The following is a 27024-nucleotide window of genomic DNA, read 5'->3' as shown; positions in this document are numbered from 1 at the left end:
AATGGTTGGTATATGATTTTTTTTTTTTTTTTTTTTTTTTTAATTCATGTGAAATACCATTCCACAGACATAGAAGAAGAACATCAGGTGGAGGCAATGAACAGATAATCACATGGTCAAACATTTTTGCAAGATCTAAAGACAAGTATCAAAGTACAGTTCAATGGAAATATAACATTCAGTAGACTATCAACAAGTTCATACAGTTTTTTTTTGTTGTTGTTTTTTTTCATCTGTAAAAAGAAAATAAATATTGGTTTTCATATTCTGCTCTGGTGATGAATAATAAACCCATGATTAGTGTATTTTTATGTCAATGCACAATGCCAAAGTGTTTCAAAGAATAAGGCAACAAATCATATTGTTATTATTATTATTATTATTATTATTATTATTATTATTATTATTATTATTATTATTATAACTTTATTCACCATGAAAATGTCCCCCTCTCTGATTTAATAGAAAATGAATGAGACAGTATCATTTGTCAGTCACTTAATATTCTGTTCCATCACATTCTTATCACAAAAATAGATAAATCTATGGTAAAGTAATTATTTATGCCTAAACTATATCAGGAAATGGATGAACAATCATGGCGGTGAGTTGCTGTCGTTGTGCGCTGCAGCACGTCTTAAAGTGCAAAATGGAAACAAAGGTATTTGTTTTTTTGTTTTGTTTTTTCTACTTTTTTTTCAGTGTTTTCCCCACAGACTTGACACTTTTTGACAAATTGCCCGTGTGCATCAGATAATCATTATCCAGCCTGGCTCCGGGCGATAGGGTAGTCTAATTTTGTTGCCTCTGTGAGCTCCTGGCTCTTGTGTGAGATCCAAGTTTGGGGAGCTGCCAATAGCAATCCTAAAAGGGGGGAAATTCATAAGATGTGAATTGTTCACATCTCGATATTGCAGTGTCTTGTTTTTGAGGGCATTTTGAAGGGCTTCTGTTCTTTTGACTTTCCAAACACGTCTTTGCCCTGAAGTTGTTTTTTTCACTTGCTTCCAGGTGAGATGAAATCTTTCCTGATGAAGGTCTACTGATCAGAAAATAGCAAGTGCAAGTGACTTCTGTGGGATTTAGAGTTTCTCAATAATTTTAAATGTTAATTTTACCAGCTGTTAGTAAGCTTGCTCTTGTTTTGTAGCCAAGTTGTGATGTCACAGATTCCTCAAAGCTTTGGTTGAAGTTGGATTTATATGTACAATACACATTTAGTGACAGACCTGACCCAGATGCATGCACAATAATCTAAACTACACTCAATCAAATTCATGTGGTGCTTCACAGATATATGAATGTTTTATTGCAACAGGTTACACCATTTGGCCACTGTCCGGCTTCAATACGCTGGGCAGCTTCTGACACAGGTTTCTGCTCATCTGTCTGATCTCTGTATCTCCCTGTTTGAACATGAGAGCCACTGTCTCTGTTGAATTGCCAAAATCTAAATTTTTGAAAAGTGCGATTAGAAAATCTTCTGACCTCAACAGATAGTAGGTCCATTGGTGCTCATGTTTCTAAAGATTCCTGTCTGTTCAAAGCATTGTGAGATGTATATTTTTACATATAGTTATTGCTCTATAGCAACACATCCAGACAAAAATCTAAAAAAAAAAAAAATAATAAAAAAAATAATAATTTCCTGCACATTTGTATCCCCACGACCAGCTAGATCAGTTTTGATGCATATTGTTTAAATGGTTGACTTGAAGTTGTTTGGCTCGTCAGTGGCAGTGAGAGATGATCATCAGACGCTCCGGCGAGGCGAAAGATCCATAGCTTAGCAATCCCCGAAAATAATTTTTACGAGCATGTACTAAAGCAGCCCTTCTTTTTCATGCAAGTTGTATGCTTTTACTTGTGTTGTGATTGCTGAAAACCCGCACCACAAACAATTGCTCACAGTTGTCATTAAGTAATTGAAAACAGCTTTGTTTACACAGTCATAATGATTAATACATTGATAAGAACTTTTACAAATGTGTCAAGACGACTTGTTTAAATCCATGCACTTCATGCATAGATGATGGTCATCCTCTGAGGCCTGCAAAGCCCCGCTGTGGAGACAGAGAGAGTTGAGTGTCTGCTGCACGTCCAGCCACTTTCCAGCCAGTTACCTGTCCATTCAGACCCGAACACCCTTCCTCCCAAGAGCTGTTAACCTGCTTCACCCTGCTCCATCCTGCTCAGACTGAACCCCTGCAGCTTGTGAATGAAACTATGCCTATTATCTGTTTCTTACCAGGCTATTCTTATTCCCAAGTGGTTTTGAACAATGTTGCACCACATACCATTATCACCACAACACTGTTCACTCCAGACCTTGCACAAAACACTTTCTAGCCTCAGGAATATATTTTCTCCAATGCCCCCCTCGATATTTCAACAGATATTTCTTTCTACTCGTTTATAATAAACCGCATGGTACACTGGACAATACAAAACTGGACAGTCACTACACTTCTCTCTATAGCTGCCACCAGACTGAATGCAACACTGCTCAAATGCACATAGCTAATGAAAATTAAATGTATTGTATTACGAAGAGTGATATGTATAGTCAGCTGTCCACTTTAAACACACCGCAGTCTCTTCGTGTGTGTGAGGTCCTGTTGTCCTTGGTATTCTGAAAGCTGTCAGCATGTGTCTGTCACCAAGACAAATTCCTGCACATGTAGTGTCCTTTGTGACTCCAGTTATACTGCTGTCATATGTTTGATGTGTGATTGTCTGTTGTATTCTTTTTTTTCTTCTTCTCTTCTTTTTTTGTTTTTTTTGTTTTTAAGCTTCATCTCTCAGTCATTTATCTGTGAGGCAGCCTTTAGGTGGTGGTCAAGGCTGAAAATGCCATAGCTCTTATTTCATGCCGCTCCGCAGCACCTGATTGGCTGCGATGAGCATGACGCTGATGATGAAAGCAATGGCGAAGGCGCATATCAGGCTCTTGCGCACACAAGTCTGCTTGACTTGCTGCGTCGGGCTGGAACCTGGAGGGAAAAAAAGAGAGGAAGAGGAGGTGGGAATGGGTCCATGAATCAGGTGTTATTTAATGCTTAAAAAGATATCTGATAGTAATTTCCGAATGAAAGAGCTCATCACAAAACCTTACAATTACATGAACACAGTTATAAGGGAGGAACACTGCCAAGAAAAATTTGTTTTCACACCTGTATGCTGCATAACTGCATCTAGATTGAAATGTTGATTGGAGTTTTGGAACAACAAACAAAATGGACTAGAACCTGACTGGCATATTAAAGGATGCTCCTCCTAAGAGAAGGTGTAGTGTATCTGCAGAACCAGTTGAAGTAAGAAGCAAGGCAGCTGAATCAAAACCAAATGTTCAAAAAGAAACTTTCATATCTGTTGTACCTTATTTCTGTCCAAATGGAGGGATTTCAAAAGGGATTTCTTTATTTCCTCCAGAGGCAATTAATGTTTTCATGTTTAGAAAAAAAACTTCAATCTTCAGAAAGTGTTTTTCCAACAGCAAAGAGTAGATTTTCTCATTGTAAATCATAGAATGGGTTTATAAAGGCTCCAGTCATTAAATCTACACATTAGATAAATAGCCATACAAACCACAAAATTCCCTCAGTAAATTGCCCATTAAAGGAAGATTCCAGCCCTTTGAGACACCAGTTTGCCATCTCCAGTTAATTCCAGTTATTTTGTAATAAAGAGGTGCAATTTACTTTATCACTATGCGGATGATCCCCCCTCAATCTGCCTCCACTTTCACCTCCGTAAGGGATTTCCCGCATTTCTGACAATGACTTTTCTGCGCAGAGTCTGTGTAGGCGTCTGGAGCGTTAGCAAGAGTGTAGTCATTTTTACAGGTGAGGAGAAAAGGGGAGAGAGGGAACAGTTGCTCAAATTATAACAGCTGCCTAAGAGGGCACAGAATTTCATACACCGCTGATGACTTGCTGGGATACATTATGATCTATCGAGGCTGGTGAGTGGAGTAATTGGTGTCTCTGCTGTTTAAACAGCACGGTTTGTGTGATCCATGTGTGATGATTGGATGTTGGGGCAAAACAGTGGGACCAGAAACATTTTCTCATTGTGAGGATTGTTTTTTTTTAAGGTTGAAATCTGTAATGTTTTCATTAAGGAAAAATATCATCATTAATATATTGCGAATTGGAGTGTGGAGAAGATGAAAGAAGAAATCATTTATTTTACTATGATTAGACATGCTCTATTCAACTGAGGAATGTTGATCAGCCATCTGACAGCCATCATAATGAATTACTATATATGTGGCTTGTAATGGCCATAATGCTTGTATTTCAAAGAGAAATTTCCCCTATTCATAAACCCCTCACTTACCCAAAATGGCACTTAACCATGCAGATAGTTTAGATTTTTATTCATTTGAGATTTCCACCTCTAAGATTTTAATAAAAGAAAAGTAAATTCAAGTCAAGTGAAATTTTATTTGTAACACCAAATCATAACAGCAGTTATCTCAGGGCACTTTTCATACTGAGCAGGTCCAGACTGTACTCCTTTAAAATATTATTTACAGAGACCCAACAATTCCCGAGGACTAAATTACATTTATTTGTGGTGTTCAAAGCCTAGCCTATATGAGGTTAAGATGCATGCAATATAACTACAACTTCTGCGTCTTAATTCCACGTGGGTCTTATGCTGAATGTCATATTCCTCTCTCTGAGGAATATGACCTGCAAATAAGGCAAAACATTGGCAAATAAAACTGAAAATGGTCCATTATTTGTGCGTGTGTGTGACTTGGGTGAAGTGACCCTTTTATATATTTAAATTTTAATCACCAGAAATACAAACAGCTGAAGTCTGTTAAGTATAAGGAGGTTCTTACTTACTGTCTATATCCACCTGGCAGTCCTCAGGGTTCTCTATGTGGTTCTCCTCAGTCATGATGATGTTCTCGATGTCTTTCATTGAAAGGTGATCGCAGAAGGTGTCGTACAGAAGCCTCTTGAGCTCCTCCACCGTCAACTTCTGCATGTCACACTGGAGACACACACACCCATAACTGAACATTAACATGGCCACAGGCTGGTGGGCACTATACCCCACACACACACACACACACACATACCCCACACACACACACACACACACACACACACACACACACATACACGCACACGCACACACACACACACACACACACACACACACACACATACACACACACACACACACACACACACACACACACACACACACACACACACACACAAAACGTATAACGAGGAAGTGAACAACAGAAATAGCAGTGTATGGAAAAAGATTAAGTTGAGTGTAAATTTTATTTTGGAAATATAAATAAAAACATAGAACAGACAATGTGAACAGAAGGGTTAAACTCCTGACTAAGTTGACATCCAATCAAAACACAAGTTCCCACCAGCTACATTTCCTATTGGACAATTAAGCGGTGTGGAGTTCAAACTCCTCACTTGGAGTCAAACCTGCAGCCCGGTGGAAAACGAAACTTTATTCAGATGTTGTTTGTGCTCCAGTAACGTTGTTAAAATTGCTACTATTGGACCCTTTAATATTACAATACAAACCAAAGGAAGTCTCACATCTGACTGCCTGAAATTATTGATAACAGAATTTTAGCTTGAAATGAAACCAATGAATAAAGCTGAACTTTGTTTTTCCACATTATAAAATAAATCTAATGCATTATGCAGTGGAGTCCTTCAATATCTTACAATTACCTTTCCTGACTATTGTCAACAGAATTTCATTATGATAAAATACACAATATGGAGTGTGGCTCCTGTCTGTGTCATACTATTATACTGTATGTTATGTGACTGGATTATACTGTAATTACCAATGCATTAGTATGTGAGCGGCTTTTTACTGGTGTAGTTTGCATTAGGAGCTCATGTCAAATCCTTTATATACTGTGGCATAGTTTAACCTATGGTAAGGCTCTGTATTTTATAAGGTGATTATATGTTTTGTATGTAAAACCATATACTGCAGTGTAAGCTGTCAGATAAATTCAGTGGAGTATGCAATCGTAACATTAGTTATGTTAAGTTTTGGAGTAAATATATGTAGTTACATTCCACTGTGTAAAAATTGAGTAAAATAAAATAAATGTGAATGACTAAGCCCAAACACTAAAAACAGAATCCAGGCGCTGTGCCTGTTTGGAAAGCATATTTATGTCCTTGATTTTCAGCTCAGCCTGAGCTGCAGCTCACCGGTGTGACCGCAGGCTCTGTGTGATCAATGCAGCAGCACATGCTTACTACTATTCAGTTATATAATGTTGTGTGAAGCTATGCAGCAGCAGTCCCTCAGGTTTCTTGACTCTCCCAGCAGGTGTCTTTGGTTGTGATTCTTTGTTCGTGCACTCACACTGCACCAAGAATTCCCACAAATCCCCTTCTCTCGCACAACACTCAGTTTGGATGCTCACTTTCTGACAGCCACTCTGGCTCTATCATATAACTACAGCAAAGGCGGGTTTGACACAAGCTCCATCCCATTAATTTCCATCCCACTGTCAAAGTGAGCTGTTGATTATCTAATGAGGTGTTTGTAAATAAATTAATATCTATTTTACATAAAAATTGACTTCTAAGTAATAAGATTGTCAGCACAAACACACAGAGGCAGAGATGAAGGTCTTGATGAAGGATAGAGTTCTTTAGGGAATCCAAAGATCTCCAAGATTAAAACGCTCCCATTAAAGACACAGTGGATGTGGCAATTAAAACTGGTTTTCCTTTAAAGTCGTACTGTGGCATCGTCTAAATGTATCTGCACTTGTGAGGTTTGCTACAGCTGTGACTCTGCTGTCTATCTTCTCTCTAATAGGCAGGAAGTGAGTGACTGAATAATGAGTACCTTCCAGAAAACGGAGTCAAAGTCAGTGCCGTTGAACTTATCTGGCATCCCAGCTGCTGTCAGCTTTGGGCCCAGAAGAGTGACAAACTCCTCGAAGTCCACCTGTCCGTCGCCTGGGGGAAAGAGGAGAAGTTGGTGTTTATTGTTGCCGGCTCTACTGCTGCCCAGTTTTGTGGGCGAATAGAGAGCAAAGCTTCTACGCTTTGTGGTTTTAAGATAATAAAATCCAGGCTGTGCGTTTGCCTCACCGTCCATGTCCAGTCTCTGGATGATGACTTCCAGCTCCACCTCGTTTGGCATGTAGCCCAGGGAGCGCATGGCCATTCCCAGCTCCTGCTTCGAGATGAATCCATTCCCATCACGGTCGAACACTTTGAAGGCCTCGCGGATTTCTGTAGAGACAAGACACACACACACACACACACACACACACACACACACACACACACACACACACACACACACACACACCAGCTGAAGTCTTACGGCAGAGCAGGATATGAAAGTGGGAAATATTCCACGCACCAAGACATATTTGTTATGCCGCATCAATGCTTGAGTCATAGTTATATGTGGGTTGGCAGCTTAGAAGAACAAATTCCACCAGTGAAATGACAAATAAATAAATATATAAATAAATAAAGAGCCAAAATGAAATCAATATAAAGAGCTGAGATCGGAACAAATTGTCAACATTTTTTAAAGGGCAGTACTCTCTGCCTTCCGTTTTATTTTTTAAAATTTTATGGCAATGAATTAAACCTGTGAAGTCTTAGTTTCTCGGCTGCCACAACCTGAAAAGCTTTACTGGCAAAAATAACCTAACAGGAATATGATCTGCTATCACACAAGGGGGAAAGTGTAGCTGTGTGTTCAGGTGGTTTCCTAAATTCCCATCAGTCTGATAATTTCTTAGAAAGAAAGATAAATGAATGACAAAAAGCTTATTATAAGATACACACTGAAACACTCAAATGACTGTTGAACCCCTGTGTGTAAGAGCTGACATAATAAAATGAAATATAACTCCCTATAATGTGAAAGTATTCTTACTACTGCCAAGCGGATTTTAAGGTAGCCCAGAAAAGCTCTGTAACAAAACGGTAAATTTGTGGTCAGTGAAGGATATTTAAAGAGCCAAGTGTTTGTCTCAAGACTTGGTGGACCAAATCCGAACTAAAATCAATTAACTATTGAACTTGAATCCAGTGGTGGTGAGAAAGAAGACTCCAGGGCACTTGTGGTGGTCTGTATCAGCTGGATGCATAAGAACTGGATGGGCTGTTGGTACTTGAAGTAGAATAATTAATGTCTCCAAGAAATAACCTGTGGCATTTCCATATGTTTATATGCCAGTTTTATTTCACACAATTGATAAACAAATATCAACAAATAAAATAAAAAATCCAGAAAAACCCTGAGATTATGATCAATGCATTAGTTTTCATCAAGCGGTGACCTCCAGGGCTGAAAAATGAAGCCAAAAGCTGCATTTCATGGAATGACCACTAGAGTCTCCAGAAGCCAGTCAATCCCCATAGACCCCCATGTTAAAATGTCCAACTTTACAGCAGAAATAAACATGGTCTCTATAGCTAATTTCCTCCTTCATGGCAGCTGTACGGGGAGTGAATTGAAATTTATAAAGGCTTAAAGTTGCATAATTGAGGTTGTGGCCACGTGCCCCACCTCTTTGCCCATTTTTGGATTAGCCAAGATGGCTACGGCAGAGCAGCCCACTCTGAACTTCAAAACCACTCTCCAGAAACATATGGGTGACTGCATTAAGGCTACGTCGATCTTTATATACTGTCTTTGGTTTACCTCTTGTTTTTAGTAGCTGCTGCCTGTCATGTCTATAAGATGCTGTAATGTTGAATCTCACCTCCGCTGTTCAGTTCACGCCACACCGCTATAAACCATCTCAAGATTCTCAACCTTGCCACAAACTCACATTAAGAGCTGAAATTTAATAAGATTTTGACCACTCATAATCTTTCTCTTGAGGCTGCCCCGACTACCCAGAGTTCCCATTTAACATAACTTGGTAATGAAAAACTGGAGTAATGTGATTCATGCAATTAGCAGTGGTAACAGGAGTTAGTTTGAGATAAACAGGAAAAAAAATCAGAGAGCCGCCATGCCCCAGATAGAGAAAACACCATCACTTACAGAAACCTCAATATAAAGTCCCATGAAAAGACAATTTAAAAGTGTAAAAAATGCCTCCCACTGTTACACAGCCAGCATCACAATGGGAAATCTTTTTAAGTATTTAATTCCTCCGTTCAGCTGCACTGTGTATTCCCCTTATACTCTTCATGAGGGGCTGAATCCCTGCATTTATATGCAATAACACCCACGACCGGGTCAACTACAATTTTTTGACTCGTCACATCCTTGTGTGTGTCACATGCCTGATTAGCGCACAGAAGAGCAGAGCAGGAGATGAATCTTAAGATAGAGATGATGCACGGCGTAAATCTTCAGTAAATCACATGTAATCTATTTAATCTAGCGCTTGTTGAAATCAGAAACCTTAAAATACATCATTAAACATTCATGTAAGTGTCATCATCTCTCTTTTTTTTTCTTTTTTTTTTTTTATAGTTTAGGAAAGGTTTCCAGAAGGTTGACGCGGAGTTATAGCTTATGTCAGAGAAGAGATAAGATTATAAATGAGAGAAAATGTTTACTGGGATTCCAAGGAATAATGAAAACAAAACAAGAAGTGAACGCTGTTGCTGAATAACACATCCCTTGTCTCTATTAAACAAGTGACAATAACAGCCTTCCAGGAAGACCAAATAAAAATTCAAATGTGTATTTAAATGACATTCCCCTCTCAGTTTACAGCCAATTAGCTGCTGTTAAGTTACTGAAGTGTAATACTAAACAAACTTTATCAATCCCCTGCAAAAGCCCAAAGTCTTGTAAATGGGAATTGCTGCTCCGGTGAATTACAGGAGTGTCAGCACGCAGACGAATGGCCAAAGCCTCGGGCCAAAATCCACAGCGTGACAGTCCGTGACAAATATTTCAGCTGAAGAACAAAACATAAAATATCAATGATGGCAGGAAGCAGTGTGTGTCAGTCTCTCTGTGTGTGTTTAATGTGGCAGCAGGGCTTCAGGAAATAGTTTGTTGTGCGCGTCCACGTCCACAGAATAGAAACTGTGCCACAGGGACAAGGGTTCTTGGCAATCATGTATTACAATGGATTACATCTGGGCATGCAATTTATAAAAACCAAGCCGGGTAACATTCGCAGCAGTTATTTCTCACATTGCTTTTTTGTGCAAAATGTCTTACTGTATAGTTTGAATCATTGAGAGCCTCCAGCTGTGTTTTTTTCCCCATCCCTGAGTGTGATCTTATTGTTTGTTTTATAGAATAACAATACCTCAGTATCCACCTGAGGTCCCCCACTCCATCTGTTTACCTTAGAAAGAGGGGCTTTCCAGCAGACACTTGATGGAAAAAGGAAAAAAAAAAAAATCATGTTGCCACCTTGCAGGAGGCGAACACTTTTCTTAAATAATGTGCCAAAACAGTTTTGGCAAATACTCTGTCTCCCCCGAAAGCTTTATTTATTGATCAAAGGCCAAGGTGAGCAAAACATCCCATACTGTGTATATATGATATTAAAAAAAAAGTTGGTATTGTGTAAAAAGAAATACCGGCAGTTTGTTGAAGGAGGATTTTATATTCTGTCACAAACCATTTACAGAATACAAATGCTTCAGTTCTACAAGGGCTAGAAATATAATGACTGGCTTATCAAGTCTAGTGAGATATACAGGCGTGAAGCTGGAATCTGTATCGCCATTACAAATATATTATCAAAACTACTTGGCTCCACTTGAAATCAGGACGGAGCACTTCTTCTAGAGTGAACTAACGAATGTGTAAAGTAAAGCGGACCGTACACATCCCCCGCTGCAACAGTTTATCAAAAGAGGCTGACGAATCATCCTCTAAAAGAATTAATTTCTCTCTCTGACCACACTTCATCCAAATAGATAAACTCTCAGAGAGATAGCACTCTATCTTAATTGTTCCCCGAAGAGATGACTACACTCTTCCATTTTCACTTTAGTCTGTGAGCTCAAAATGAGCCAAATTCTCATGCATGCCCCCATAGTGATTCTATTGTAAAAGAGAAACTGAGAAAAAAAATACTGCCTGACTGCAAATAAGCGCATTGGCAAAAAAAAAAGTTGTAGCTGTGATCTTGGTCTATGGCAGCACAGATGACCTGAATTATCCTGCCTAGTCAAAGAGAGGCAGTTGGCAAAAGTTAACCACCGCTTACTCATGCCGCCTTGAAATAAATGGGTCTTAATACAAGGAGCACATAATTAAAGCAACAGCGGGTCAGTGGCTTCAAATCACTTTCATGTTCCCAAACCAAATCATAGAGGTAAAAACAAACAAATAAAGCAGAGGATTTATTTCTGAGTAACCATTATGACACGAGCTTACAGTATTTCACACTGTTACACCTTCCACCTGATAAACAATGATTCGAAATGGTGTAGTCTAGGTCCGCAGCTAAGGATTGTTCACAGTATCTCAGTAACACCGTGATGGAACTTCTTCAAATTTGGCAAAAACATTCATTAGGACTCAAGGATGAACTGATTCAATTTTGCAGGTCAAAGGTCGCGGTGACCTCGGTGAACATGATATCTCAGTAATGCCTTTAGGGACTTTTTTCTTTGTTTTCTTGCGAATGCAATGTATCAGGAATGCCCAGAGGTTAATATCATTAGTTCTGTCACACTGTGACCTCACAAAACACATTTTGGGCCATAACTCTCACAAAGTCATTCACTACATGTCACAATTTAACTGGTATCTCAGGAGGATAAATTTAGGTGATAATATTTTATATCCAAATGGTGAAAGGTCAACTTCACTGTGACATCATAATGTTCTGTGAAAACACTTCTGACCATTATTCAACACTGTAACTCAGGAAGGGGAGATTGTGACCATATTTCCTGCAACTTCGTTGGTTGGCGGAGGCATACAACCATGAGGCGGTAATTCTGGTTTTGAAAGAGGAAAAAAAACAAAACAAGATTAATATTAATATTCTATAAATGAGAGGAAATAATGAAGAATGGCCACCACAAATTCCCACAGCCCAAGGTGACATGGTCAAATTGTTTTTGTCTGAACAAACAAACAAACAAATCCTGACATTTGAGAGGCCGGTCTTTTTCATTTATTAAAATGATTATCACAATGGTTATTGATTAATTTGACAAATTGTTTCAACGTTAATGCTTTTTTGTTTCTACTTTAAAAGCTGCAGTGAATTTGTTGTTCAGCACAGCGAGCTGTAAACACAACACTGCCACATTACCACCTTTTATAAAGTCCTCTATGGGAAACGTGTTGGTTCGGTTTAGTCACTCTTTGATTAAATCCTCCACCGTGTTCAGCGGTTAGTTGCTAACTGTGTTTGACGTTTGCTGTGTGTCTTTGCTTAAAGAAGCTGCCTGCTGCAGTTCGGTGACCGTGATGAGACTGAAACAAAATGGCCACAGCCCAGGCTCGCTGTAGACCCAGGTTATAATTCTCTCTGGGTTAGTCACTACAAGCAAACAACTTCACGTTACACTTTGTCATTTGATCCCTTTTATGAAATATTGATTAGAACTATTCAGAAAGCTGTTGTATCTTTGGAACCAGTGAGTGTAAATAATTTCTGCCAAAAATACCATCATCCATTTGTTCTAAATCATCTTCCTGTTAAAATCACAAATCACATCTTTGGATGTTCAAACCCAAAAAATTACTTCATTTTGATCAATCAGTAATTAGAAAAAGTGTTGGAAGTAAATTACTCACTGTGCATGTTTGTTGAAGTCTATTGACATCTGTGTCTCCTAGAAATTATGTTTTTATACAGCTAAACTGTTTTCCCAATTATTTGTGGTGGCAGTGTATTATTCCCTGGCTCGATTCATTTTTCATTATCTTTTTTAAAATTAATGAAGCATTTATTAACAGCAGCAGAATCATCAGGAGGTGGATGGGTTTGGAGGGTAGCGGCCGTACAAAGTGTGCGACTGTCATACAAGACACCAGGGTTTGCATCCAGTGTTGTAAATGGTGAATGAGCTGCACTTACTTTACATAGCACTTTTCTGAGTCTTCATGATCTTCCCCTAACCTTAACCAAGTGATATGAGTGTCTAAACATAACCATCATTTTAATGATGCTGTAGCCACTAGTGGATAATTCTTACTGCAAGATCAGATATTTTGGCAGAAAATAAATGTGCGGATCATTTTACTGACTTTAAATTAACAAAAATTCCTGACATTAAGAGAAAACATATTCCTGTAGCAATTAGTTTTGCTGTTGCGTATTTGCTGTTCTGCTGCATATTAGCTGTATATAAATGTCATTTCTGGGAGAGAAATTGGAATAAAAACAAGATATATAATGAACCTGCCACCTGGAATGTCACCTTTTTAGATTTTTCTTTGATTGCTGCAGATATCACTATTGCTCCTGGCCTGGAGATTTAAACTCAGCTTCAATTACAACATTAATATCTACATAAAATTTTGTTTTTCAGATTGAGAGGTTGGCGTTGCTGCATCTTCCTCTCAGTCTGTGGGACCAACGCTCCACCAGGGAGGTGTGAATATTTTTGTTGAAAGCGTGTGGTATTTGCTTTGATGTAGAGAGGTGCTTGTTGGCCTTCAAAGATGCGATGCCACTCCGTCCCCTGTGGTGTGATCTGACAGAGGATGAAAAGCCCCAAGTTAAGATCGTGAGCTGCGAGAGCCAAGCATCTAAAGCTGAACTCCCACAACAGAAAGGTGCAGTGTACTCCCGTTGCACTGCTCTCCCCCGTACATTGCTGTATATCAATGAAGTGCACTGGATCCTTGCTGCAGCACAGAGATGCCGAACAGTCTGTGAACTGTGCGCAGCGCTAGACAGAGCAAGGTATCACTTGGAAATAGAGCTGATTCATACAGACAAAGAGAAAATGCTTGTATCCATGACAAAGGTGAAGCTTCAATGACGAGAGGCATGACATCCGCTTTCTATTTTCTATCAGACTCCGGAGGATATACATATAATAAAGAAACAAGTGATAGGAAAAAATTGGGTGAAATGAACTCTCCTCATCCTCACAGAACAGAAACACATCACATGGGAAATATTTACTTGGATTTTTTGAAGCATGCCTAGAGCAAAGCTTTACCCCTTTTCAGGCTAAATTTAGCATCAGTGAAAACTTTTGCTAATTACACACAGTGAGCTTTGAGCAGAACGCGCTAATGCCGGGGCTTTTGTAGCGGTGAAGTGTCCATGAATGTAATCCAAGGGCCTGTTTTTCAGAGCCAGAGAATCCTCTTTGCCTCAGTCAGACCTGCATCTGCTCGGGGCTGCTTTGGATTGGTAATTGCAGCACACCCACTCTTTATGTAAGACCTTATCAGTGTGAGGAAAAACACAGATTTGCTGTGTGTGTGTGTGCGTGTGTGTATGAACCTTCTGCGACTATTTTTAAACACCGATAGCAACCTTAATCCATCTTTAGCTGGATATGGGCCAATGTGGGCACCCAGAAGATTTTATATTACCATAACCGGTTTTTAACAAGGCTCTGGAGTATTCAAAAGGGGTATATGGCAGATACTAAGTCGTCTGTGTCTTAAGGAAAAATCCCATCTCTGGGTTTAGATAGAAACTGCTCCCTACATTATGAAATTTGAAGCGCTTTAACCTCACCAATGCAATGCTGACAAGACCTTGGGGAGAAACTGGAAAAGGGTTGCAGTGCTTTATTCTCAATAAGAAAAAAAAAATCCCCTCGCCAACTTCTTCAACCCCACCTGACCTTGAATGATTGAAGTCCTTGAAACGCTGTGTAAGTTTAGCCCATCTCTGATTTTTCTTTCACTTTTCTGTAGGAGAACCATTGATCTGCTTCTATTTTTCCCCCTCCCTCGCTGCAAGTTTCCGTCACCGCAGCCGATACTGGAGGTAAATGCCCAAGGCAAAAACCCATGAGAAGGACCTTAAACAAAAAGGTCAGATGCGAACAATCAGAAGCCCCCGCTATGCATTACGGCTTATCCAACACTCCCTCATCAGTTCCACCACGTTAACGGTACGTGCTCGCTTATGGATGCCATTTTTCTATCGCTGTATTTTGTTATTGTCTGGTGTAGACTTTGCAGTATTGTTCATCAAAGGGAGGAAATATTACCCAGGAGGGAGGAAAAAAAGCACTTCACCTTCCAGAACTCATCACAGTTCATTTCACAGGTAATAAAGTCTGCTGGATCCACTCCTTCATGGCAGTCGATCAAAATGGAAATAAATGAGTTAACTTCAACCTACCTGACAGCCATAATCACAGCACTTCATGATATTCGCTGCTAATCTGCACCACATGTTTCCCAACAAAACCCAATTTGGCAAGGTAGGCTGTCACACCACATTACAGCAACTGATTAACTGAGAATCTATACGAGGCTGCGGTTGCTGTCGTGATGAAAATGTCAAACATTCAAAGTGGTCACTAAAGTGTCAACAAGCAAATTTTTTCTTTTTTTTTTCTTTTAGATTTTAGATTATCTGCATCTGAATGTGCATCCATTTCACAATAAGCGCAAAGAAATAAGCAATAAACTGTTTCTATGTTGAAGAAATAGATCATTATTTTGTGAAATACATTTTCTGGCAGGGAGATGAGAAGATTGATACCACTCTCACATTTGTACAGTAAATATGAAGCTTCCAGAGCAATCGGTTAGCCTAGCTTAGCACAAAGACTGGACGCAGGGGGAAAGAGCTAGCCTGGGTCTGTCAAAAACTGAAATGTAAAAATGATAAACTGACATTTTTCACAGGGGATTGTCCGCAGCATTATTTCCTGGCCAGGCACAGTAACCTCTTCACTGACTACACAACAGGTTTTGGCAAGTGTGAACAGTGTTCAGTTCAGTTTCAAAAATGAACTAGTTCATGTTCATTTTTGGTTTTTTTTTTAAATAGGCCACTATTCTCTATTCCCCCTTCTACCCATCCATCACCTGCCCCATATCATTACCACTCCCAAAATAAATGAATTATTGTACACCACTGAAGAGTCACAGACATTAGTTACATTTAAAATCCGTATATAAATATAATCCGTCTGAGTCTTCACTTGTTTGTTCATAAAACTGCTTCAAATGGTCAAACAAACTGGCTTCAGCAGTAGTAGATGTGTCTGTACCGCCTGTACCACTAGTACCAGCCATGCCGGGCCGTGTCTATGGAGACGTCATGCAGTGTGCCGTAAAACTGTCGTAACACGTGACGTTCACGTTCATCATTTGTAAACTGATTTATTCAGTTCAAGCGTTCACAAAAAATTTTAATGCACACCACTGAGTGCTAATGAGAGTCCACTGACAGTGGCTTTGTATTTTTTGTACAGACATTAGGGTGGTACCAGTGTTTTCATTCGACTCTCCTCTAGAAGGCAAATAAACATTTCAGACTTTAGCTTTACATATTTTTGTTTTAATGAAATACAATTTTTCCAAAGTAACATTAAATTATAGCCAATAACATCATAACAAACTCCACAAAAAGTCCACAACAAATACACACATTTCTTTCTGATACAACCTGTGGCTCAGCAGCTGTGCCGCTGGGTCACTTCACCCTCTGAGAAATGGCTCATTTCTGCTCACAGCTTTATCACCATCTATGTCAAGTAGAGCTTTTTCATATGCCGCTTGTCTCATCCAGGCAGGTGATACAACCCAGAAAGCCATTTTGAAATCCATTTCTGCCTGTCTGTCCGTCCGTCCGTCTGGCAGATTGTGTAAGGTGACTCTTCATCATTCACGCAGAGTGGGGAGGTTCGAGATTGAGCGGAACGACATGAAAGACGCACAAAGTGAGATTTATTATTCTCACCCTGATTATATACGAGCAGGGTGCTTTCATGGGTGTCCCCACTGCTGCACAATATGTCATGAACCATATCCTTTGCCAGAATGGATGAAGTTAATCTTGTCCTGTCTGTGTTTTTTTTTTCCTTTGGTGGTTTTTAAATGATAATCAGGAAGGCCCGAGGCTTAAACAAAACAAACATATATGTAGTGATATTTCACTACATGTCCACCACCTTTCCGCCACACACACACCTGCAAAATTATCTCACCATCCTGTAATGGTGTTTAAAAAAAGACCATCACCAAAGTCAAATTCTGACAATGAACTCTGAATATGCCGCAGGCTTTACAGGCATTTAACTTTGCGGTATTTGTTAAATTACTCCAGTCAGTGCTGTTGATGCTGCATGTCTTCCTTCATTGTTTATCATTAACTAAAGCCGTCTGACTTATAAACTAATGTTTGTTACGGTGTCAAAGGGATTTGAAAGGCAGAAAGTGGAAGTAGAAAGGTGTTGGCTTCATCAATGAGCTTGAGCTTCACTTTTTTCTTCATTTTTGATTTATTGTAGAAAGAGAGAATGGCTTGATGAAATAGTTTTTTTTTCTGTCAAAAGGTATGAAAGGCTCTCATCTACACAAGGGGAAACAAACCGTCTGTTTAGGGCAACCAATAAAACAAGGTGTTTTTTCTATGTAAGTGACTAACTGAGACTTCCTGGTAGAGAGCTTTGCTAATAGCAGTCAATCGCTCAAGTGAACAGAGGAGAGAAATAAATGTTTGGTTTTGGTAAACGCATCTGGATCCTCCTTAAAATGAGCCAGCATATCTGCTGCAGTCATGATTGGTCATTTTTTTCTGTGTTGTCCATTTCTTCTTAGCAGCATATGTTTTCAAACCGTCTCAGCTGACCCCTTGGATGTGCGCCCCCATGGCGCCCACTGATTCTGCACCAGCAACGCGTTATGTGCATAATTTCTGTCTTGCAGAGCAGATGCCGATGTCTTTAAATATCTTCATTTGTATTCATGTAAGTATTTCCAAAGGAATGGAAGTCAACCCTCCACCTCGGGGCAAAGAAATGAGTCAATGTTTTCTGCTGCAGCTACAGTAGGAGTCGAGCAGAAACATCAAGATCGCCTCACAGGCAGTTTATGCCATTAGGAGCAAAGTGGTGTCAGTGTTTTGTTTTTTTTTTCTTTTTTTGAGCAGTTGTCAGTCAAAGCGATTTGCAAATCCCAAAAAACTCTGCCAAGGGAACAACTAAAAATATTGAAAAAGAATCCCCCGTAGCATGTGTTGAATTTTTACTACTGAAAGCAAACTACTTTCAAAAACAAAATGTAGAGTGAAAGTATCTTAAGAAAAAAATCTTAAATGCATATTTATGACTCCAGGATACACGAGGAAGAGAAACCTCCTCCAATTAGTCCTGTCCACAAGCCTACAGCACTGACTGTTAGAGATTCACAATCAAAATATGGAGACTTCACCTATTGAAATTCACCAACCCAACGTCTCAGCCCTCACTGAATTTCATATTCTCCGCAACAAATCAAACTAATCCTGCTGCTATGTTGAGTCTGACTATGTTGTTGAAAAAAAGAGATTTACACTTAAGTTAAAGGGTTCCAACACAGCTAGCATAGGTACCATGAAGCTAACGTGTGCCTCCTCAAACATATATGTACAAAACATATCACATAGAACCCACAACGTTTTTTCAGCTTGGGCTGCATGTATGTTCCCCTGCAAGTTTTCAGTGCAGGTGGAGTTTGTTGAGAGTCAAAGGAGGTAATTGTAAGTTTTGCTATTGCTGCATAGCTAATGTTAGTATTAGTAGCTGTTTTCTTACCAGTCTGGAAGATACGTTGCGAGTTCAGCGTCGAACATTCCTTTACTCACCAAGAGCTGTCTCCAACGGTGGAAAGCAATTGCAATGTTAACTTTTGTCTCTATCACGTCTTGTATTCTACTGAAGTTAGCACCCTAACCAGCTAACTCACTTTCCGATAGCGACTCATTAGCTTCCCTTCTGCCCTGAAGACTGCTCAAAGGATGTATTATTACCTCTTGTCTTGTAAACGCAACGATGGCCTTGTCATATGACAACCCCCACCCCCTGCTCCCCACACAAAACCGTGTTTGGCAGCAGAGAAAACTTACAATTAGCCCTTTCAAATGCAACAAAACTACACAAGAGTGAACAGCCATGCTGGCAGCGTGGCTGCGAGTTGTGCTTGGGCGCATCAGTGCTTTAAGCTAAATGCATTTCAGGGTTAAGCAGGTACATTGTTCACAATCTTACTTTAGCATGTTTGCATTTTAACATTTGTCATTAGCACTAAACACCAAATACATGTACTTATAGCTAAAGCTAATGGCAATGTTGGTTTTGCAGGAATTTAGTAATAATGCAAATTTCTGGGCAAATAGAAATTTTAACTGGATGGTGGTAACTGGAAAGGGATCACCAAAGTGGTTTACAATTCATCCTGAAGGGGACATGAATGTGTGAACCAGATTCCATTGTAGTTGTTGACACATCCAAAATCACAAATCTTAATCTGCTGGTGGCACTACAGGAAAAGTCACCAAAGTCAATGTAATGCATCCTCTGGTGACTATAAATCTACAAATTTGAATGAAAACTCCATCAAATACTTATTTGGATATTCCAGCCTGGACCAGTGTAGTGGACCAACTGACTGAAAGACCAGCATTGCTATTTCTAGCATCCTTGCCGGAAGCCATACACATAACAAACCTTCTGTTCAGTCAAAGTGAATTAAATAATGTAAACATGGAGTTTGCACACTGAGATATAAGGACAAGGACTGATCAGCTTGGGCTTTTTTCTTTTTCCCTGACTAGTGAACCTGTGTCGCTGTACATCACAAAATAAATAGAATAAGCTTCCGGCTCCAGTGATTTTGGTCCCGTTATTCCGATCACTTCCTGTTTGCAACATCTCAGCTTCCTGTCTCTTGGGGCGAGTGACAGCCCAATCTGTGTTTGATCTGAAGGGGAGGAAACCCCCACCCCCACCCCCCCATCTCACTCTGACATGAGCGTGAACAAATGCAGAGATAACTTTGTTGGCTGGGTTGATTCTGATTACTGCCGACAGTTACTCTGTGAGTTTAAAATGCTCCTTGAGAGATATGTCTCTGCTGGGTCTCTTTGACAGGTACACAGATACACTTTCATGTTTCTTCAACAATAAGGCTTTCACGCCCAAACCAAACACACTGGAACTGGCAAAGAGGAAAGGTATCATTAAACATGTTTATGTCTATATATCTATATAGCTATAGATATATAGATATATACTGTATACACTGACATTTTAATCTGAGAATTATTTGATATTCTGCTTCCATTTGCAGTAAAAGGACATGTAAAATATGATGTCCATCAAATATAACAACCATGTAAATAAAGTCAATTCTCCTGTCTGCCTTTCTTTGGCTTTTTTGTATTTGTGCTGCATATTTCGAGTGGTGTCTGTAAGCATATAAAAGGGACCGAGACAGTAATTTGTGTTGACATTTTGCTTTCAGAATGATTAACCAGCGTATAGATGGGGATAGTAATGCAATATTTAGGTTTTTTTGTTATGAATTAATTTATGTTTGTGACATCTGCTGCTTCCCCAATAAATTGCAGCTGTAATGCTTCCATTCTTCCATCCGTAAAATTCAGTCATTAGAAAACAGGTGCATTGTCCTCATGTCCAGCTTTTTCCAGCAGCTTACTCATGTATGTCAAATGGATTAACTTACCTTAACATCAGAATTTATTGACATAAATCCTATTTTCACACTTGATCCAAAATGACTAAAGGTGTTTTTGAGATTTTTTGTAAAATCTGTGAGCAACAACGTTGTGGGAAAATGGGATTAATTCTTGAAATAAATTACTTTCCTCAAACGTCGTTTTCTATATTTACAATCATAAGTGACCTGAGGGCAGAAATGATGATATGTATCATTATATTTCAGTAATTTTGAACTCGTCTGTGCAACTTCCATGAGTCTAAACATAGGAAAAGTGAGAGACAAAGAAACGGAAAGCCGGAGAAGATTTGAAGTGCAAAGATAAATAAACTCCAGTGATCACAACCTTGTCGCAAAGATGCAACCACTCTGCTCCTATCTTGTGTTTTTGATTGTGCCTATACAGGAAACTACTGGCATCTGTTTACATGAAGCTCACTCTGGGACCTGTTACAAATGATTTAAGCTCAGCCCTGGGATTATTCTGAAGCTGCTTCCATTAGGGCTGTTGTTAGGCAGTGTGGAAATGGGCTACCCACTTAATTCCACCTGCAGTGAAATTGACACTGAGCTTCGTATATGTATGTGTGTGCGCGCGTGTGTGTCCTTTAGTGGTGGAGGAGGTCTAAACTATATTGAGCTACTGTAATATGACCAACTGTTTTTTTTCCTCCCTCTTGTGTAGGAGGGGAAATGGAGAATATGGAGTCCAATTCAATTTATGCTCGCATCATTGTACATTAAGGCACTTGCTGCCAACCACCCCACCCACCCACCCACCTACTACCACACACATACACACACATACTCGCACACGCAGGCTTATCGAGTATCAGAAAAATAGCATTTTGTTCCAATTATAGCTTTGACAGCCTTCTCGTTCACAAAGTATGGTGCCATTGGTTCATTCCCTGGGGGTGTCCAAGTAATTGAAAATCAAGTCCTTGGCTATGCGTGCCAATAGGGCTTGAGCCTCCTGTCCTCATACATGCACCCGCACACACACATTCACTAATGTGCAATTTCGTTTTCGTGACAAAGCCTCGTCTCCCTGACGGCCGAGCTGATGTATGTGACACCTCAGACTTCCAGCCAATTCTCGTCCGTCTCTCCGGAGATGAGAGCGGTGACGAAACTCGGAGACTGTCGCCCGAGCAAGCGCCTTCTCTCATCAATGAGTCTGTCATGAAACGTCACAGCTGTCAAAATCTGACTGACAGGTCCTTGAGATCGTTGGCTGCATATTATAATTTAGAGCTTATTGACCTTTACGGTAACTGCAATCCAGGAACAGCAACTATGTTAACCCTTGCATTTTGTTTAAATTGGCTTTACTTTCTCATTGTTTGTGGTTGCACTAAATCTACAACTGCATGTTTTTTTTTTTAAAGATAACAATAATACATGTAGAATCTTTTTCTTCTGGCCTTATTAAAGCTCAGTAATGTTGAAAAATATTGGTAGTTCTTCTCTTTTCTGCATACAGGGCTTCCACATTTAATGAAGGTGAACCAGAAAGCATTGCTATTACATTATGTGTTATATCTTATATGATTTATATGAACTAAGCATTATTATGCTGTATCCTTCATAGTGATGTTACTTGTTCAGGTCAATAAGCTCTGACTCCCTGTCAGAACTCTGTGTTTATAAAACTACAATAACAGAAATCCTATTAGATTTATTAGGGGATTTCAGATGATAGAGCTGTGTAGAAAGGTATTTTCAACACCAGCTGAGGTCTCTCATGCCCACAACAGAAGTAATAGCAAACTTATGAAGCATCATCAGTTCAAAATCACCTTATAAAAAGACCTGAAGTCACAAAATCAGAGCAGAAAGAAGTTTCCAAAAGAAACGTCCGATAAAAAGGGGACTGTATCACAATGCAGTAACAGAAATTGCTTTATGATCCCAGCTGCTCATCTGTAGCACCGTCCTCCATGTTTGAGCAGCTGAGAGCACGACAAGGCTAACAGCAGGGTTGTGTCCAGAAACTAAAAGCTGAGTTTTGAATGCCCACATGTTGTCATATAGTAAAGAATTTATTTACTACTCTTTTCAACGAACCAACCAGCCCTATAAAATTTATATTATCCCCACTTTGTGCTCTCTGACAGGAAAAAAGCCGTGAATCTCAGGCGTGCTCTTGCCATTGACAACAGCAACATTCAATCTGCTCGGTGACACGTCTTTAAAAGTCTGCCTCTTTCACAACCTGCAAGGCATCCCTCACACGGGATCACTAATGTTCTGCAACAGCTGAAAAAGGCTTTGTCACCACTGTTAACCGTGCATTACCTCAGGCTCTCCTATTCTCTCTCCACAAAGCATCCCATTGCCTCTCCAGTCAAACTGCCACCATATAAGCTGTAAAAAGCTCAAATGGCTCACTTTGTCTTGCGACAGAGTGACTGCAGCAGAAGGGTACAAGTGGATTTAAGTAATTACAGTCAAAATGAAGTGTTGTCTGTTTATTGCACCCAAAGCTGACTGTAAATTGAAGTGGGAGGCAGGAAGGGAAACTGAAATTCCTCAATCTCAACAGCCAAAAAGCTTCTACTGGAGTCTGAAATATGAGATGTCCATCTGTTTTAGTGCAAAAGAAAAATATATTTTTCTGTCATGCAATGTCTCTTTACACTGGAAATCATGTTTGACAAAAAAAAAAACACAGAATGATGCAATGCTATAATCATGGGCATGACATCAAGCAAAGATCACTTTTGGCACTGAGATGTTGACAGTTCTCTTTTATCACAGGCTCAGTTTGTTGGATGTCAACGCAAAAGCAGTGGAATATAAACTGCAGAGGGCATATTGACACCTTAAAACCAGCCTGATCTGTCTTGCACCCATTCCTTCACTTCTTGTGTGTGTGTGTGTGTGTGTGTGTGTGTGTGTGTGTGTGGCTGTGTGTGTGTGTATGTATGTGTGTGGCTGTGTGTGTGTGTGTGTGTGTGTGTGTGTGTATGTATGTGTGTGTGTGTGTGTGTGTGTGTGTGTGTGTGTGTGTGTGTTGTGTGTGTGTGTGTGTGTGTGGCTGTGTGTGTGTGTGTGTGTGTACTATTCATTAAACACCTTTTTGGAGTCCAAACTCAATTCATATTTTACCATGTCTATTCAGCTTTTCTAATTAATATCAACCCGAGCACTGAAAACCATTCCCTGCCAACTTTATTATGTAATTATAAGTGTGTCTTTGCACGTATTGCAGATGCAAACCTGTGTGTGTGTGTGTTTGGCTGTGTGATCTCCTATGTGTGCAACTCCAGGTTCAATTAACAGTTCATTTCTGATCCATCCCTGGGATATTCTGCACCACTGACAAGATCCCACAACAAGACTCAGCTTGTCTGCTCTTCACACATATGCATTTCAGTAAGAGCCTAAACAGAAATGCATGACTTTAAGAGATACTCTCTGAATCTATCCAACATCCAGAATCTTGTTTCCTCCTAACAAAGTGCACATTAATAAGGATGAGAGGTACAGCGTGGAAAATCGTTCAGCAGGGATATGCCTGTTACCTTACAGCGCCACCGCACTGAAAACACGGCAGCAATGCAAGAACTTAATGTCATCACACACGCTGTGGGGCTTGAACATTGTCCCAGGGGCTGCTGCATGATAATGTGCAGATGTCGCAGGTTCGCATCACAAAGTGCTCCCAGGCATGGCATGAATATTCTCAGGATACTGAAAAGCAAATTGTTCAGAATAATATGTCTGCGTGCTTGTTTGGTGGGATGTCACTTCTCTTGCTGTCAGGTACCACTGCAGAGTTGCAAAGGTTCAATGATTTACAAATAACTTTTCAAATCAAGAGAGAGATTTTTCCTACATTTTAGTTGAATCATTTAGCAGCAGAAAAAAAATGTAAAAAACAATGGAATTACAAACACTTCTGGACAATCTGACCATCAAATTGTGTGTGGCCAGATTTAATGGACGAGTGAACTCAGGCTCCCATGGACCACATTTCCACTGAAGAGCTTCTGCTTCTAGTTAGAGTCAATGCATCATTGCTAACCCCAAGAAGCAACACTTTATGGCAGAGAGGGTGCAGAGATGCCTTTGTTTTTTTTTTGTTTGTTTTTTTTAAACACACCAGCTCCTGTCCTGAGCTGAAAATCTATATTTTCAATCAGTGCAAGAAAATTGAAACAAGATATCTGATCTTTGAGTTGCACTTATAACAAAGTGGGTGATTATTTTTGCACATTCTGTTTCATAAATTCTTGGGGGGGGGGGGGGGGGGTCCAAACCCCTTTGGAGGTTGTTTTTAAGATTTAAAATCAAACAATCAAAATCTATGTCCCTGTGCTAAATCAGAGCTCTCTGAGCGCTGTCCAAGGTGCTGACCGCGCTCCCACCGCAGCAGGAGCTGACCACAGCCACATACAGCACTGGTAGGAGGAAACAGCTCCTGAGTTGCTCGGGAGCACTGAACACCCTCGGGTGTGCACGGGAACAGGTAGGCTATCATCTCACCTTCAACTTCGTCTTCGGGCAGGTTCACCGGGGCGCTGTAGGAGAGGATGTCAGGGATGGTGCAGATCCCCCGGTACATCAACGTGGATGTGACTGGATGCATCGGCATGACTGCGACCTTTGGCTGCCACCTGCGCCCTCTTCATACAGGAATGTCTACAGAGAGGAGCCCAACTTCCCCCCTCACGGTCACCGAGGGAACGAGGGAAGCAAGTCCATGGATGTGGGAGAGAGGGTTGAGGTGGCAAACGGTTTCCGCAGCGTGTCCGCCTAAATCTTGATTTTATGTCAATGAATGAAGAGCAGCAAAAAAATATGTAGGGGGGTTGTCTTACCTCATTGCAGTTTTAGTATTTGCTAGGAAAACCATAAAGGACAAAGTCTCTAGAGAGAAAACTACCTCAGAATGAGACAATGCGCACATATATACATCACCAGAACCAGGAACCCAGACAAGCTCCACATGTGAGGCAGTGCGAATGAGTGCAGGCTATTTGTCTCTGCTCTAAACCGATCGATCGATACTGTAGGTTATCAATCCACTGGCAGTTTGTATTTTTTGGTCCCAGGGTTTGTCTGTTGCGAGCAAATTCATGCATCCACTTGTTGGATACGTGCGCTCACTTGACGCACTCCGTCCCCAGGATCCAGCCAGCTTTCATATAATCCACAGAAACGGCAAAAAAAAAAGAAAAGAAAAAAGAAAATGGACTGAAAATCTAAATTTGTGTAGAGATGACAGTTCAGCGCGTGTCCGGATCCTCAAAAGACAATAACTGCTCGTTCACCTCTTAATTGCTCATGGGTACGGGGGCGCGTTGCGATCCAGTTGTTCCATCTTCAGTGGAGGAGTGTTTTTTTGTGAAAGGAAGCTCTATGCGTGGATCAGATATGTAGCCTGCCTCTTTTCTCTGTCTCACCCCCCGTCACTGTGTCTCTCTCTCATACATACACACATACGCACACACACACACTCTGTATGGGTGTAGGCAGCCCCCCCCCTTTCCCTCTCCCTCCCTCCCGCATAACACACAAACACAACCAACCCTGCTTCCCCTTCTATGTCTCTTTCTTTTTGTTCAATTGCTCTCACCGTCGTTACACTCAAAACCACAAAGTGTGATTGATGACCATGTGTGGAAGGTGTATATGGTTGATTTCCTCCTTCCCTGCCGAAGCTATAAGAAAAAAATGAATACCCAGCAATGCCCTTTGCTTAAATTATGATCCATAAGGCTGATGACCAGGCACTTATTATGCAGCTGAAGTACAGCTATAGTTGGCTAGACTCTATATAGAAATTAGGCTTCAGGAGATAATAATAGGAAGCATTTTATAGTTTATCAGCAGGGGAAAAAAGGGATAAAGGGAGAAGCAGAGTTAAAAATTTGCTGTAGCTTTTATGTCTCCTCATTTCCAATTGTATGCTTAGCAGCACTATCTGTGCAGAGCGACCCTTGGAAATTAACCGTTGTACTTTTCAATTGACATGGTTGGCTAAGCAGTTCAGGGCAAGATGTAGTAGGGCGATGTTGAATGGAGTCACTTGAATTTCTGATGACCATGAGCGTCTTTGTATTTCCCTGAAATGTATTCCTCTCTTGGCAGGAGCCTGCATGTCAGGTGCTTCTCTGTTTCTTCCTCTTCATTTCAATCATCACAGGGACAGCCGTCAACTTTTTGGGGGCCTCTGAAGTGAGGTTTTTCCCTTTTTGCTGCCTCCATCCACTATGATTTCTACAATGTTCTTGCTTTATGAATAAAACAAGAGTTAACCACAAATTAGCGATTTCCACGCAATATCTTTTAGCAAAATGTGAGCTGTTTTGAGGGAATATAGCAATAAAAGTGATTTATTATTATGCAAAGTGGCTATAGAAATATTCATGAAGTCCATTTACTGGCTCCACAGTAACCTTTAATGTATTTTTAAGATTGGCT

At 40.2% G+C, this 27024-nt stretch overlaps 1 protein-coding gene across 1 annotated transcript; it reads right to left on the bottom strand.

Moving 5' to 3' along the window:
- On the bottom strand, positions 1–26067 carry LOC130168942 (calcium-binding protein 7). The gene is made up of 5 exons (XM_056375302.1): positions 25084–26067; positions 7125–7268; positions 6877–6989; positions 4860–5010; positions 1–2993 (listed from the first exon to the last, which is right to left on the bottom strand). The coding sequence occupies exons 1-5, from the start codon at positions 25190–25192 to the stop codon at positions 2863–2865; spliced, it is 648 nt and encodes a 215-aa protein (XP_056231277.1). The 5' UTR covers positions 25193–26067; the 3' UTR covers positions 1–2862.
- Between the last annotated feature and the right edge of the window lie 957 nt (positions 26068–27024).

This window comes from Seriola aureovittata, chromosome 5 (genome assembly GCF_021018895.1).
Source record: "Seriola aureovittata isolate HTS-2021-v1 ecotype China chromosome 5, ASM2101889v1, whole genome shotgun sequence".
Classification (NCBI taxonomy): domain Eukaryota; kingdom Metazoa; phylum Chordata; class Actinopteri; order Carangiformes; family Carangidae; genus Seriola; species Seriola aureovittata.
The sequence above is the reverse complement of the archived record's forward strand: the minus strand, read 5'-3'. Positions and strand labels throughout refer to the sequence as shown.